General features: G+C 43.7%; 1 protein-coding gene across 4 annotated transcripts in view; it reads left to right on the top strand.

The window, feature by feature from the left end:
* The window catches only part of mgaa (MAX dimerization protein MGA a), an 83,474-nt gene that overhangs the window by 14,679 nt on the left and 53,263 nt on the right, over positions 1-15,532 (top strand). For 2 of the 4 annotated variants that reach the window (XM_067991221.1, XM_067991222.1), the window contains exons 3-9: positions 2,792-3,953; positions 5,179-5,245; positions 6,286-6,396; positions 6,671-6,826; positions 8,818-8,937; positions 9,958-10,517; positions 13,837-14,155. In XM_067991221.1, coding sequence (XP_067847322.1) covers positions 2,792-3,953; positions 5,179-5,245; positions 6,286-6,396; positions 6,671-6,826; positions 8,818-8,937; positions 9,958-10,517; positions 13,837-14,155 — 2,495 coding nt within the window. The remainder of the gene's footprint in view (positions 1-2,791; positions 3,954-5,178; positions 5,246-6,285; positions 6,397-6,670; positions 6,827-8,817; positions 8,938-9,957; positions 10,518-13,836; positions 14,156-15,532) is intronic. The other 2 variants (XM_067991224.1, XM_067991223.1) reach the window with 2 other exon arrangements.

Here is a 15,532-nt window from a genome sequence, read left to right as displayed (position 1 = left end):
CAGTGTATAGCACTCTCATCTCTGAGTCAGAAGATTGTGGGTTCAAGTCCTACTCCAGGACTTGAGCACAAAAATCTAGGCTGACGGTCCAGTGCTGCACTGCTGGAGGTGTTGTCTTTTGGATGAGACGTTAAACTGAGGCCCTCTCTGCCCCTTCTGGTGGATGTAAATGATCCCACGGGATTATTCGAAGAAGAGCAGGGGAGTTTTCTAAGGTGTCCTGGCCAATATTTATCCAATAAACTAACATCCCTAAAAACAGATTAGCTGGTCATTTATCTCATTGCTGTTTGTGGGACCTCGCTTGCTGTGCAGCATTTCCTACATTATAGTAGTGACTACATTTCAAAAGTACTTCATTGGCTGTAAAGTGTTTGGGATGCCCTGAGGTCGTGAAAGGTGCTATGTAAATGTACGACTTTTTCTTTCTTTAAGTGAATAACTTTTAATGTCTCCCATCAAAAAATATTTGGCATTTAGTAGTGAAGAAACTTCTTTTTCATGCTGCAGGTAAAATTCCTTTAGGTCAGAAAGACTTAGGTTTTACTTCATTACTCTGAGCAATAGAGCAGTAGCATGGAAGATGCATATTGGACCTGAAGATCTTGAACAACTTTGAGATGATGATGTTACTTCAGGAGATTGGCTGGTCATAGACTGAAGGATCTGTGCTGCCATTATATCTATTTTGGCATGTATGAATTCTAAAACAATATTTGAGGCAGTACTGTTTCCTCTATTAGGCCTATTGTGAGCATCGGCATGCTCATAATAGAGGCTACCACTAGGTAAGCAATCTTCAAATATCCTACATTTACATGGTTTGTTGACCCCTGAGTTCCCTATCAAGATGCATAGCTGGGACTCGTCCAGCAGGATGTGAGTTTATCGGTAGATTAGAGCTCCTCATAAATGGACAAAATTCCATTGGAGCCAACTTAGCCTGTCTGTCACCTTAATCCCAGTTCCGAGGGGTCTGGGGATGATGTTACTACCAATAAATTGCTTAAAGACCATGCAACTTTGAATGCTCTGCTCTCAAAGTAAGATGCAGGTTTTGATCTCACTGTTGTTTGCCTTGGACGGATAGGCGAAGCCATATTGATGGTGCCAGACACAGAACTCTCAAGGCAACTGCAACAAAACCTCCTCACATAGTAGTCTCCAATGCAGTTGTTCCTTACCTTGGACTTCGTAGAAGTGTAGAACTGCATTCTATTGTGCGATAACCTCATCCATGTGTGGTTAATTTTCAGCAGCCATGCATGTGGGAGCTGCGATCCAGGGTGGAATCGATGAATGGATTATTTTCAAATTGTCGGCTACTTAATGCTGATGGTTTTCAATGTGCACATTGCCTTTTAAGAAAATTGGCAAAAGAACCAAAGAGGAGTTGAGAAGTTTTATTATACAGGAAGTTATGATGTGGAAGCAGATTCAATAGTAACTTTCAAAAGGGAATTATAAGAATTTGAGGGGTTATGGGGAAAGAGCCGGGGAGTTGCACTAATTGGATAGTTCTTTTTAAAGAGCCAGCACAAGAATGACTGGCTGAATGGCTTTCTGTGCTGTACGTTCAACATATCAAAATATTGGCTTACAAAGTGTGGCAGTTCATGAAAAAGTTTAATGAATATAAGTTTGTCACTTTACAGTAATGTTGTGTTTTCACTAACTTGTGCACATGGAACATCTGAAAAACAATGCAGTAACATGTATAGATACCGAGGAGTGAGTTATAAGTTGTAATCTATCCAACAAGATTCACATTCTGTGTGTATCTCCTGTAGTGTTGCTCACTGAGAGTCAGGGGATACAGTGATGGCCTTTGACTCTCTCATCTGTCTCTGCCATGTTTGTTGTTGCTTCCTGCAGCACATTTTTAAAGCTGATTCCTAACAAGCTGGGAAGCAGCAATTTGTTTATAAAGTGGTTGTAGCACTATAAATAAATTATACTGCAGTTGGCCCTTTGAAAACGGGTTGTGGATTGCCAGCATAATGCTAGGAAGCAGAAGAGGATGGGAGCCTGGTGGATGTTGGGAGCTGATGTGTGTCACACTGGAAGGCTGACTGAAAAGAGGGGCACAGGCCAGGCTGAAGATGCAGTTTGCACAAGTGCAGGTTCAGTCGCAAGGCTGTGAAGAAAAGAATCGAAGGGCCAGCAGGTCTGAAGAAAATGGGGGGAGGGAGCAATGTTGGCCAGAAATGGGGGGGGGGGGGAATAGCAGGATAAGGAAAGTGTGGGGCAAGGGGTGCATACTGAAAGGAGGCCAGAGGGAGGTTGAGCACGGAGTGGCAGGGAAAGGGACAGAGACTTGGGCAGGAGACCAGTAGGATGAGGGCAGGAACAGCAGGGTAAAAATGGGAGGGACTTGGGACAGAAGATGGCTGCAGGTTCTGAGAGGCAGGATGGGAGGAGAGCAGGGAAACAAATTAAAATCAATTAAAGATAAAATTTAAATCCAAAACTTGCTTGTGAAAATGGAGTGAAAAGGAAGATGGCAGACAGACCAAGTTGGAAATGCCATTGAGATACTTGAGCTTGATCGCCATCTAGTGACCAAATCCTGCAAGTACATTGTCATTGCAACACTTCATGTAGAAAAATTCCCATTGTGCTGGTTCTTTGGGAAAACTGGAGTCTTTCAGTGCTGTGCTAATGGGAAAGTATCCTATGCTGCTTCATTAGTTACTGTAGGGTTACAGGTTGAATATGTATTGGATTCTTCAGGATATTCTGTATTCAGTATGCTTTGTTCTTCAGTGCTATTTTCTTTATTTCCCTCCAGCATCTTGAGAAACCTCCCTAATGTGTATTCAACTCATCCATCCAGTGTCGCATCATCTGAAGACCAGGAGGAATCTTTTAATATTATTATCAAGGAAGAGCCACCAGATGACTACGAGTACTACCACGGAGCAAACCCAGAGGACCCTGACGTTGGGCTGAAATGTAAGGAAGAGGAGGAAGATTATATAGATTCATCTTCCAGCCACAGCACTCCAGCATCAGAGGGGCAGCTTTATGGAACCAATAGTGAGCTAGTTAATAAAACTTTTGATATAAATGGCACCGGTGAAGTGGATGGAACTGTTTCTGGGGTTACCAAGCGACCACTGAGCAGCCCCGCAGGGGTAGCCAAAGCCAAAATGCTGCGAATGGAAAGCGGCAAAATGCCCATAGTTTACCTGGAACCATGCGCTGTTACAAAGGGTACTATAAAAATATCTGAACTGCCCCAAAACCTGTTATCTCCTTGTCGGAGGAACTGGGCATCTCTGATCCCCCTTTCTCTCCGGTCTCCAAACTCAGCAGAAAAACCTACCCACTCACCCAGTTCTGCTGAAAAATCCAAACTGGGGAATGTGGATTCATCACCAGAGTGTGCTGGATACAAAGAGAATGACTCTGTGTCGGGAAGAACTGAGAAGGAAAGTAGCATCTCTGCAGTGGCATATAGCTCAACTGGTTCACGCAGTATGCCATGCCAGGAGTCCTCTGCAGAAGTTTTCACGTTGCGCAAGATTAAACCTACTGCAAAGGCATTAAGTTCTGGGATTTGGAAACCTCCAGGTGGGGCAGATAATTGTACTGAGGACTCACCTGTGTCTCCCATCTGCTCTAAGTCTCCACGTTTGTCTGCTAAGGCATTCAGTTCGGGGATCTGGAGACCTCCAGATGGCACGACTGAATGTGCTGAGGAATCGCCTGTACCACGTACCAGTTCCAGGTCTCCACGCGTGTCAGAGCAGCAGTCCCCAGTGGGAGCTTATAGAAGGGGTCGACCAAAAAAGTTGAGGCTCTCTACGAAGCCTTGCCATACTGCTTCGGAAGCAGCCCCTTCTCTGGCCTCCTCTGAACACCTTCAGGAACGGGAAGAATCGTTCTGTGATGTTAGTCCAGACCTGGATGACGTGGAGGGTGTTACCTTTGTGTCGTATGCATCACAGGTGAGACCACTTAACCAGAAATATGTCATCCATACATTGGGACATGTATCTCATTTAATGATTTGTGTTGAGGGTTAAAGAGAGTGCGTCAGAAACAATGACCCCATTTAGGGGACGAGGCATATTTTTAAAAAAAAATCAGTTTTAAGTGGGCATTTCAGTATTTTGTGTAAATGCTTAGATATTCACAACTTAAAATATTCAACAAAGCATAATCAGAAATAAGCTAACGGCAGTTTTTTTGTAATTGGCGATCTCTTGATGACAGTGGTTTCGGGAAGCTATTGTATCCAAAAGTATCAGCAAAAATAACCATTAAATGGGTACTGACGAGGTGTGGCGGCTTCAGTATCAGTCAGGTTCAGCTTTATTCAGCTTCATTGTACCCGTCGGCTCAAAACACGCTGAGGTAAAATTGGCCTATGCCAGTAGTGTGATTCGGGCTCATAGTGAATCGGGGCAAGGTGTAAAACCGTTGCTGATGTGCTTTGAGCCCACTGCGGTAAACCAATTTCACACCCATGTAATCTAAAATGGAGTCATTCTCTTTTTTTCTGGAATGTTTTTAATAGACTGCTGTGCACAAGCCTATTTAAAGTTGATCGCAATTCATTTGAAGCGCTAAGTTTCAGAAAGAAATTAAGGCGATGAATCGCTGATGTAACATGTTTCTTTAAGCTCAGAGTTCATCATCTGTCCCCATGCTGTGTTTCAGTTCTCATCCAAGCTGTTGTGTTTAACTCTGGTGCTTCAATCTGAACGTCTTGTCTGAAAGAAAGAAAATCTTGCATTTATATAGCACCTTTCGCTACCTCATGGCGTCTCAAAGCTCTTTACAGCCAGTGAAGTACTTTTTGAAGTGTAGTCACTGTTGTAATGTAGGAAATTCGACAGGGTCCCACAAACAACGGATAATCTGTTTTAATGATGTTGGTTGAGGGCTAAATATTGGCCAGGTTCCGGGAGATGACTTGGAAGGAGGGAGCAGGGGAAACTGACAGAGGCTTAGAGAGAAAACCTTGATGTTTGCTTTAGAGCTCAAACAAACCAATACTTTACCCGCTGGATGAGGGTTATGAAAGGGGTGGTTCAGTCAGAGCTGTTTCCTTTCCCTCTAATCTTCCTTGATTTCTGTGTGTTTTTAAAGAGAAATTAGGTTTTGCTGACTAATGTGTTCCTACATTTGTTGTTTATCTGATTTGAGTGTTTGGATTGATTTGTACAGGATGCCCTGCAGTCCCACCTGGTTGAGCAGACGCCGGAGGACCCGAATGATCCCATCCATCAGACAGGTACTGACCACGCAAAGTCTCCCCTTCCTTATGTACGCTGACTGTGGTACTGTTAGCCACACGGATCCCGACTTGAAGTTTGAGAAGTTGCTCTCAGTATGGTTTTTAGCCAAGTTTCTGTTTGTGCCATTACCTTTCTGTTGCTTTTGACGAGAACTATGTGGCAGTTTATGAATTCAGTGGCGGAAATGAGCAAAATCAACACGTAAATCACTAACTAACTGATCAGAGGCAACCTTCTGGGAGAATGTGCAACAGAACTTTGCGCTGTTGAGGGCCATGTGATCTGAATTTGCCGATGGAAGGGTTTAATAAAGGATTCAACGTCATACACAGGGCAGTATTATAAGGAACAAAGAGTTATACATTCCTTAGGGAAAATGTATAAATAGAACATAAGAGAGAATTGAATAAGAAAGGCCAATTGTTTCATCAGTCTTATTCCTTCTACAGGTTACATATGAGTTGCACTATCATGGTCTCTACCTAACCCATTAATATTCTGAGGAAAGGTATTATGAACTTTCTCCCTGTTAAGTCAATGGTAAATCAAGCAGATCTCCAAAATGTATGCCTAACTTTGTATTCTGCATTAAACAGCCAGACTAATTTGTTTTCCTTTTACAACATTTTCAAGGTCCCAGCGGCGTAGCAACTTTTGTGTCCACACAGCATTCAATTATCTATCTTTATTTATTCCTAGAACCTTCAATCCCATTCCTAACCAGATAGTCAAACAGCTCCCTTTAAAGATGTTATTTGGCAGACTGTAAGCTGAGAGTCTACATTCATATATCCACTACTCAGGGAGGGAGATTCCTTCTTAATAGTATACGAATTTTATATTAATGTTCTCCAATAAGTCTAAATTAAATAATCTGCTTGGGAGTGAGTTGCAGGCTGAAATTTTAAGTGATTTAGTGGTAAATCAAATTGGGATTTGAGTTCTGTCTGCATTTTCTCCCAATTCTTTTTTCTCCCTCTGTACTCATCATACTCATTGAAAATCATTGTGTTATGTGACTTTCCATTCTTGTTAGCAGTTCCCCGGGAAAGTGACGAGGAGAAAATTGAACGACTGGAAGAGCAGCTGATTGAGGACTTGGCTCGTTTAGACCCCAGAGTTATTATGCACCCATCCCTTGAAACAGGTGAATGTTACTTGTGTAACACTGCATGAAAGTTTGCACCAAAATGCTAGTCAGTGAAAGATGTTAAAAACATACCAAAATTGTCTGAGATGCATCTAAGTTGGCCTGTTTCCTAGTTTGACTTGATATGTTTCATGCGGTCATTCTGCATATTGCAGCATTATAACGTAATTTAGATAAAAGTTAAAACATGAGCTACGGCATGTTTTTATGCTGGTTGGAGTATTCTTTGCAAAGCGTTACGCCTGATTAATTGCACATATCCCTCCTACAGCTGGACTAAAGCCGAGTTCCCTGCTGTCAACAGTCAGCCTAAACCTAAAACACTTAGGAGTGGTAATACTGTCCACATCAGCGGCAGTCATCAGACCTGCTTGGAGACACACATTGGAACACTCTCCTTCCAGACAAGCTTCCCAGGGTCCTCTAGGTGAGCAAACAGCTAATTTAGCAGAAAATTATCTATTTTTATGTCTGTGCATTAAACAAAAAATGTGGCACCACGGACTGATAGGACCCACATTCAGTTTTTCCCCCATCCATATCAGCATTGTCTATTTCTAAATCAGGACTAAATTTCTTCTGAAGATTTTAATTAAAATTGAGACAAAATTGAAATGAAAAATTATTTCTATGACTAAAGCAAAGCACTGATCAGTAGGCAACCATTTTTACAATAGATGTTAGAAATTGAAATGCAACTAAAATCTTAGTTTTCATTTATACCCAAGTTCATTTATTGTGGATTTCTGAGTTATGTGAGAAATGAAACGATGACTATTTTGAAACACAAAATTTGGAAAAAAAATCTGGAAAGGACTAAAATGAAATATGGAAAGCAAAAACTTTTTTTCACTCAATTTATGAAAGCTAAAACTAAAATACATGACTAAAATTTGGTAACAAAAGACTACATTCAAAGCTAGGTTTAATTTTTTTTGATGAAAGATCTACAACCAAGTAAAATTGGAAAGAAGCCAAGCTAAAATCATTTTCTCTGATGACTAAAACAGTACTGCTCCCCACACATTTCCCCCCCACCGTGATACACTATTGTGTGGAGAGATTGAACTGAGGTCAGGAGATTTGATGGAAGAGGCTCCTGTAGACTGTGATTGCAGCAAGCTACTTTCTGAGCCACATTGGTAGATATCGGAGATTAGGTTACCTGCACACTCTGTTTGGATATAAGAACATAATCATAAGTTACGATTCTCAGTTTGGCATCTGTCTTCTCCAAGCAGAGTCCTCGAACATATGTAATCAGCAGGCATTAACCCCCCCTTTGTTCTCGTTAAGTTCCTCTTCTCTGCCTAATTTCTGCCCCCATCCCTTCCCTACTTCTCCAACCCAGGCACACCATTCTACAGCACAGTTATCTCGAGAGCTGGAATACAAAGGGGTGGCAGTTATGTTACAGCTGTATAGAACTCTGGTTGGACACCATCTGGAGTACTACATTCAGTTCTGGGCACCGCACCTCAGGAAGGATATAGTGGCCATAGAGGAGGTGCATTGTAGATGCATCAGAATGATACTGGGGCTAAAAGGGTTAAATTATGAAAACAGGTTGGGTCGACTAGGCTTGTATTTCCGTGAATATAGAAGGTTAAGGGGTGATCGAATTGAGGTGTTTAAGTTGATTAAAGGATTTGATAGTTTTTCTCTCTCCACCCTATTTGGTCTGGTGGGGGAGTCCCAAACAAGGGGGCATAACCTTAAAATTAGAGCTAGGCCATTCAGGGGTGATGTCAGGAAGCACTTCTTCACACAAAGGGTAGTTGAAATCTGGAACACTCTTCCCCCAAAAAGCTGTTGAGGCTGGGGGTCAATTGAAAATTTCAAAACAGATTGATAGATTTTTGTTAGGCAAGGTGATTAAGGGTTATGGAACCAAGGCGGGTAAATGGAGTTTAGATACAGATCAACCATGATCTAATTGAATGACGGAACAGACTCCAGGGGCTGAATGGCCCACTCCTGTTCCTATGTTCCTAGTTGGTGGGTTAGCTGTCCGTCCTCAGTACACCTCCAGTGCTCCCTCAAACCCAGTGTTAGGTGGTATTTGAGAGTTGACTCAGCCGTAGATTCTTCTTACTCTTCCTCACTTTGCTCACTTTTGTTTTTTAAAAAAAAACACACAGAAAGGGATTATGCCCCCTTTTCCATTTTATCAGTGTTTCTCTGGGAGATGCTTGGCCCTTACAGCCGTTGTTCCAAATCAGCTGTAAATCCAGATTCTTAAAATTGCCAGCAAATTGATTCGTGATGAAGCTTATTTTTAATTTTTACTCTTCCTCACCTCCCCAACATTTATTAGTGGCTATTGCTGATGCACAAGTTTTTAGATTTGACATTGTTGTGTGATTGCAGTTGGTGTGGTCTCCTAATTTTTTTTTTAATTCTATGAACATTCTGCAGAAGAAGAAATTCCCTTTGTTTCCAGAACAGGAAAAACTAATGATTTCACAAAGCTGAAGGGCTGGAAGCAAAAACTTGGACAGCAGTCAGGGGTGTCTGCTTCCAAAAAGACTGAAGCAAGTAAGTTTATAGAGAGGCGCTCCCCTATGACCGTGTAAAGTTAACAGGGGTAACTTTCAACTCGCAACCTGGGGGAGCAGATCATCCAGCTCCATGTAGAAGCCACCCGATTTTCACTCCATTGTCATCAGTGAAACGAAAACTGGGCGGGCTGGATAAAAGACAGGCAATCCACTCCAGCACATTAGTGCACAGGCGGCAAACTTTAAAATTATCGACAATGTGCTTCTCCCGATTCCACGTTCAGAGAACACGGGCCACTGCCGGCCATCCCAATCGATACCGATTTCTTTTCTCTTCTCTCTTTCTCCCCCCCCCCCCCCCCCCCCCCCCCCAAAATCGTGGCGATTTTCCCCCACCCTTCGCCTCCGGTTGGCCAGCACTACCCCCGGCAACCGCCACCTCCCAACCTGATCACCGCTCCCCATTCCTCATTTACCTGAGGGCGGCAGCAGCCGGATCGTCCATTGCGCTTCGCCAGCGAGCTGCCTGTTGCTCTTTTCAGCTTGCTGGCTCTATGGAAATGAGGCGCAATATCAGGGTCACCTTAGGCCTCACCATTCAGGCACAGGGATTGAACCCTGTGCCCCCGACGCTCCCTAAAATGGGCGCGCACGAATATTTAGGCCATAACATTTGTATTTCACTGGGCATAACAGCAGGAGTTCGCCGTAAAGGAAGAAATGCTGTGTTTACTCTGTGGGCTTTATTCTTTCAGCAGTATATGCCGATGCATCTCTTGAACAGGGGTGCCTGCAGATACACGATAGTAACTAAGGGTGCTGTTTGTTTTTTTAATTCATGTAGGCTTTATCATTGAAAGTCAACGCTTTCCCAAAGCAACCCGTCAGTATATGACAGCAGGCATGTTAGAGTTGCACACCTGCCACCAGACAGTGGTGGTGAGGAGGATGATGGGACAGCTTAGTTGAAATACTGTACTTCGGTCGATGTGTATTCATTTTGACTTAACCGCAGTAACAAATGATCTGATTTTTAATGTTTTGGGGTTTCTTCCAGGTACCAGCCTGGAAAGCTCCATGAAAAATCGCTCTGCCTTCCTAAGTGACAAACTGGATGAATACCTAGAAAACGAAGAGAAAATCATCAAACAACGGGCTGCTCTGTGCATTGGTAAAACATCAAAAGTTGTGTATCAGATGCCCACCAAAAGTTCCAGTTATGTCCGGACACTGGATAGTGTATTAAAACACCAGGCGCCCCAGGCCACCCGTGGAGCACCCCGTTCGTCCAGTCGAGTTTTGTTTTCCCCACAATCTATTTCAGTTGGCTCTGTTTCCAAAGCCACCAAACAGAGCGGGAAAGTAATGGGATCCAACTCGGCCAGCAAAGAGCAGAAGTCTGCAAGCAGTGCAAAAGCAACCTCAACACCAGCCAGCCCACCAGCTAAAAGCTCCAGTCTGCGGCTCTCTTCCGCACTCGTGAGACCCCCTGGGTTATCAAAAAAGCAGATAAAGTTGATGGATCTGGAGAATGGAGCCCTCTGGGAGGGGAAGCCGAGGACTTACATTACAGAGGAACGTGCAGAGGCATCCCTCGTTACTCTACTAACAGCACAGGTACCGGTTCAGTTTTATATTGAAGGAAAACTAGGGAACAGGGTGTTAACAAAGGGCTAGAAGAATCCAGTAATGAGTCTCAAGGAGATTAACCTCCATTTTCAATAAGCAACCGCAGTGTTACCCACTGTAATTGCTATTGATCAAGTTAGGTGCAGTTGGGACAAAAAGAGGCAATATCTTAACTGACTTCCAAAAGCTAATATGTTGGAAGTTTGTTTTGTTAAACAAATACAGTCTTCTGCTGATTACATGATCTTAATTATAGAATGTGCTAATTTTCACGTTTCTTCAACCTGAACACACAAGAATAGGCAACCTTAGTGGGGAGAAATTATATCATGCTGACCTTTTGGAGAGTTTGGTGCCTCACAGTAACCATGCGAGCATGTGGCTTCTAAACCAGCCCATTCTCTGAGTATTCCACATAAGGAAAGAAGTTGGATTCGTATAGTGCCTTTTATAGAATCATAGAAGTTACAACATGGAAACAGGCCCTTTGGCCCAACATGTCCATGTCGCCCAGTTTATACCACTAAGCTAGTCCCAATTTCCTGCACTTGGCCCATATCCCTCTATACCCATCTTACCCATGTAACTGTCCAAATGCTTTTTAAAAGACAAAATTGTACCCGCCTCTACTACTGCCTCTGGCAGCTCGTTCCAGACACTCACCACCCTTTGAGTGAAAAAATTGCCCCTCTGGACCCTTTTGTATCTCTCCCCTCTCACCTTAAATCTATGCCCCCTCGTAATAGACTCCCCTACCTTTGGGAAAAGATTTTGACTATCTACCTTATCTATGCCCCTCATTATTTTATAGACTTCTATAAGATCACCCCGAAACCTCCTACTCTCCAGGGAAAAAAGTCCCAGTCTGTCTAACCTCTCCCTATAAGTCAAACCATCAAGTCCCGGTAGCATCCTAGTAAATCTTTTCTGCACTCTTTCTAGTTTAATAATATCCTTTCTATAATAGGGTGACCAGAACTGTACACAGTATTCCAAGTGTGGCCTCACCAATGCCCTGTACAACTTCAACAAGACATGCCAACTCCTGCATTCAATGTTCTGACCAATGAAACCAAGCATGCCGAATGCCTTCTTCACCACCCTATCCACCTGTGACTCCACTTTCAAGGAGCTATGAACCTGTACTCCTCGATCTCTTTGTTCTGTAACTCTCCCCAACGCCCTACCATTAACGGAGTAGGTCCTGGCCCGATTCGATCTACCAAAATGCATCACCTCACATTTATCCAAATTAAACTCCATCTGCCATTCATCGGCCCACTGGCCCAATTTATCAAGATCCCGTTGCAATCCTAGATAACCTTCTTCACTGTCCACAATGCCACCAATCTTGGTGTCATCTGCAAACTTACTAACCATGCCTCCTAAATTCTCATCCAAATCATTAATATAAATAACAAATAACAGCGGACCCAGCACCGATCCCTGAGGCACACCGCTGGACACAGGCATCCAGTTTGAAAAACAACCCTCTACACCCACCCTCTGTCTTCTGTCGTCAAGCCAATTTTGTATCCAATTGGCTACCTCACCTGGGATCCCATGAGATTTAACCTTATGCAACAACCTACCATGCGGTACCTTGTCAAAGGCTTTGCTGAAGTCCATGTAGACCACGTCTACTGCACAGCCCTCATCTATCTTCTTGGTTACCCCTTCAAAAAACTCAATCAAATTCGTGAGACACGATTTTCCTCTCTCAAAACCATGCTGACTGTTCCTAATTAGTCCCTGCCTCTCCAAATGCCTGTAGATCCTGTCCCTCAGAATACCCTCTAACAACTTACCCACTACAGATGTCAGGCTCACCGGTCTGTAGTTCCCAGGCTTTTCCCTGCCGCCCTTCTTAAACAAAGGCACAACATTTGCTACCCTCCAATCTTCAGGCACCTCACCTGTAGCGGTGGATGATTCAAAAATCTCTGCTAGGGGACCTGCAATTTCCTCCCTAACCTCCCATAACGTCCTGGGATACATTTCATCAGGTCCCGGAGATTTATCTACCTTGATGCGCGTTAAGACTTCCAGCACCTCCCTCTCTGTAATATGTACACTCCTCAAGACATCACTATTTATTTCCCCAAGTTCCCTAACATCCTTGGGATATGCCAAAGATCATAATGAGCAATGACTTGCATTTGAACTGTTGTTATGTAGGCAAACACACACAGCAAAGTACTACAAACAGCAATGAGATAAATGACTAGTTAATCTGTTTTGGTGATGTTGGTTGAGGGATAAATATTGCTCAGGACACTGGGAGAACTTCCTGCTCTTCTTTTGAATAGTACCGTAGAATCTTTTACATCCATCTTAACAGGCAGATGTTGGTTTAACTTGGTCTGAAAGATGGCATCGTTCTTTTTTTTTTTCTCTCCATCAGCAGCCTTTAATTCTGTTGCCACGCACCAGGAACAAAAATCTTTAATGCCATTTATTTGGTACATTCCACGGTTTTAATCACATTCGAATGTATTCCTGTAGCTTATACACCGTTTGCTGACTGTCAGGCTTAATAATTCCTTCAGACTCAGTTCCCCTGAAGATGTCATCAAAAATTACATTTTAAACAAAGTATTTATTTGTCAGTTTTTTCGATGTCTAATGTGTGTGGTTTTCTACTTTCTGATTGGTTATCTTTCAAATTACATTTGCACTAGAGCAGTCTGTCATATTCCAGCTGCCATTGCAGTTCCACACATTGGGAGCAATTTTAACCTAACTCGCCCGTCAGCAAACTGATGAGATCGGGTGCAACGCTGGTTTTACACCCCGCCTGATTGTACTGTCCATTAAAGCCAACGGAGAGCAATATTGGGCTGGGTGTAAAACCGGCGTTCCACACGATCCCGGGGTTTCCCTCCTGGCGAGTTAGATTAAAATTACTCCCATTGATTCCAGGGCCTGAGTGAGAAGAAAACAAGCTCGCAACAGTATCTGTTTGTTTCTTTCTCCACTGACAGATTAGCTGGTGAAGTGAGTGTTGTGGGACGCACAGAGAGTCAGCTGGAGAATTGTGCTAGGCAGTCGAAGGATATCGAGGTTGTGGTGCTAGCAGGGGAGGAGCAGTGCTGCAGGAGACTGCGCTAGATTGTTGCTGGAACAATTCCACAAAAACAGGAAAAACAAGAGGACATTAAGCTGATTGCTCTCCTTTCTAAAAGGAGTACTGATACCATTTCCTTTAAGATGAAATTTATGTTCACCTGAATTGAGTTAATTGAGCGTGATGCATTATTTGATTATGTTAGTAATAAAAATGCATTTTCTCCATGCCATCTCCCAGGGAACACTTTCATCAAGAAAGCGTCGAGTGATCCCTAAAAGGGCGCCACTGTGTAAGAACGAGTTCTGCCGCTTAGGTTGCATTTGTTCCAGTCTGTCGCACGTGAAGCAGCCACCCACACATTGCCGCAAGCCGGAGTGCATGTTCAGCTGCAAGTGCCCGAAGCGCAAGGTGTTGGTGCTGAAGACATTTGGGAGACGCAGGAAGCAGCTGAATAAGGCACTGCGGGAAGATCTGATATTCTACGATGCACTGGCAGAGGACGACGAGTGGAAACCAAGAATCAAAAAGAGAAAAAGGAAGAAGGTGGTTGAGTATGGTTAGTGCCTGTTTCATCAACACTGGTGGTTTTGTCAGCATTAATTATCTAATGCAGGGGACTTGGTTTTGAGCTAACATTTGTTAACTGGGTAAAAGTCGAAAATGCTAGTCCATTGATCCAAGTTGAACATAGAAACGTAGAAAATAGGAGCAGAAGTAGGCCATTAGGCCCTTCGAGCCTGCTCCGCCATTCAATATGATCATGGCTGATCCTCTATCTCAATACCACATTCCCACTCTCTCCCCATATCCCTTGATGCTTTTTGTGTCTAGAAATCTATCTAGCTCCTTCTTAAATATATTCAGTGACTTGGCCTCCACAGCCTTCTGTGGTACAGAATTCCACAGGTTCACCACCCTCTGAGTGAAGAAATTTCTCCTCATCTCAGCCCTAAATGTCCTACCCCGTATCCTGAGACTGTGACCCCTCGTTCTGTACCCCCCAACCAGGGGAAACATCCAGTCTGTCGAGCCCAGAGGCCCGGACTAACAATCCGGAGTTATGAGTTCAAATCCTGCCAGGGCAGCTGGGGAATTTAAGTTCAATTAATTAAATAAAAATCTGGAATTAAAATACTAGTATCAGTAATGGTGGCCAGGAAACTACCGGATTGTCGTAAAACCCATCTGGTTCACTATGCCCTTTAGGGAAGGAAACCTGCCGTCCTTACCCGGTCTGGCCTATATGTGACTCCAGACCCACAGCAATGTGGTTGATTCTTAATTGCCCTCTGAAATGGCCTAACAAGCCACTCAGTTGTAAAATCTCACTTTAAAAAAGTCACAATAAGAATAAAACCGGACGGACCACTAGGCACCGGACACGACAAAAGCAAACCAAGCCCAGTCGACCCTGCAAAGTCCTCCTCACTAACATCTGGGGACTTGTGCCAAAATTGGAAGAACTGTCCCACAGACTAGTCAAGCGACAGCCTGACATAGCCATACTCACAGAATCATACCTTTCAGCCAACGTCCCAGACTCTCATCACCATCCCTGGGTATGCCCTGACCCACCAGAGGTGGCAGTACAGTGATAGACAGTCAGGAGGGGGTGGCCCCGGGAGTCCTCAACATTGACTCTGGACCCCATGAAATCTCATGGCATCAGGTCAAACATGGGCAAGGAAACCTCCTGCTGATTACCACCTACTGCCCTCCCTCAGCTGATGAATTAGTATTGGTCGGAGTGACCACCGCACAGTACTCGTGGAGATGAAGTCCTGTCTTCGCACTGAGGACACCGTCCGACGTGCTGTGTGGCGCTATCACCGTGCTAAATGGGATGGATTCAGAACTGCTCTAGCAGCTCAAAACTGGGCATCCATGAGGCGCTGTGGGCCATCAGCAGCAGCAGAATTATATTCCAGCACAA

This window comes from Heptranchias perlo, chromosome 10 (genome assembly GCF_035084215.1).
Source record: "Heptranchias perlo isolate sHepPer1 chromosome 10, sHepPer1.hap1, whole genome shotgun sequence".
Lineage (NCBI taxonomy): Eukaryota > Metazoa > Chordata > Chondrichthyes > Hexanchiformes > Hexanchidae > Heptranchias > Heptranchias perlo.
The sequence above is the reverse complement of the archived record's forward strand: the minus strand, read 5'-3'. Positions and strand labels throughout refer to the sequence as shown.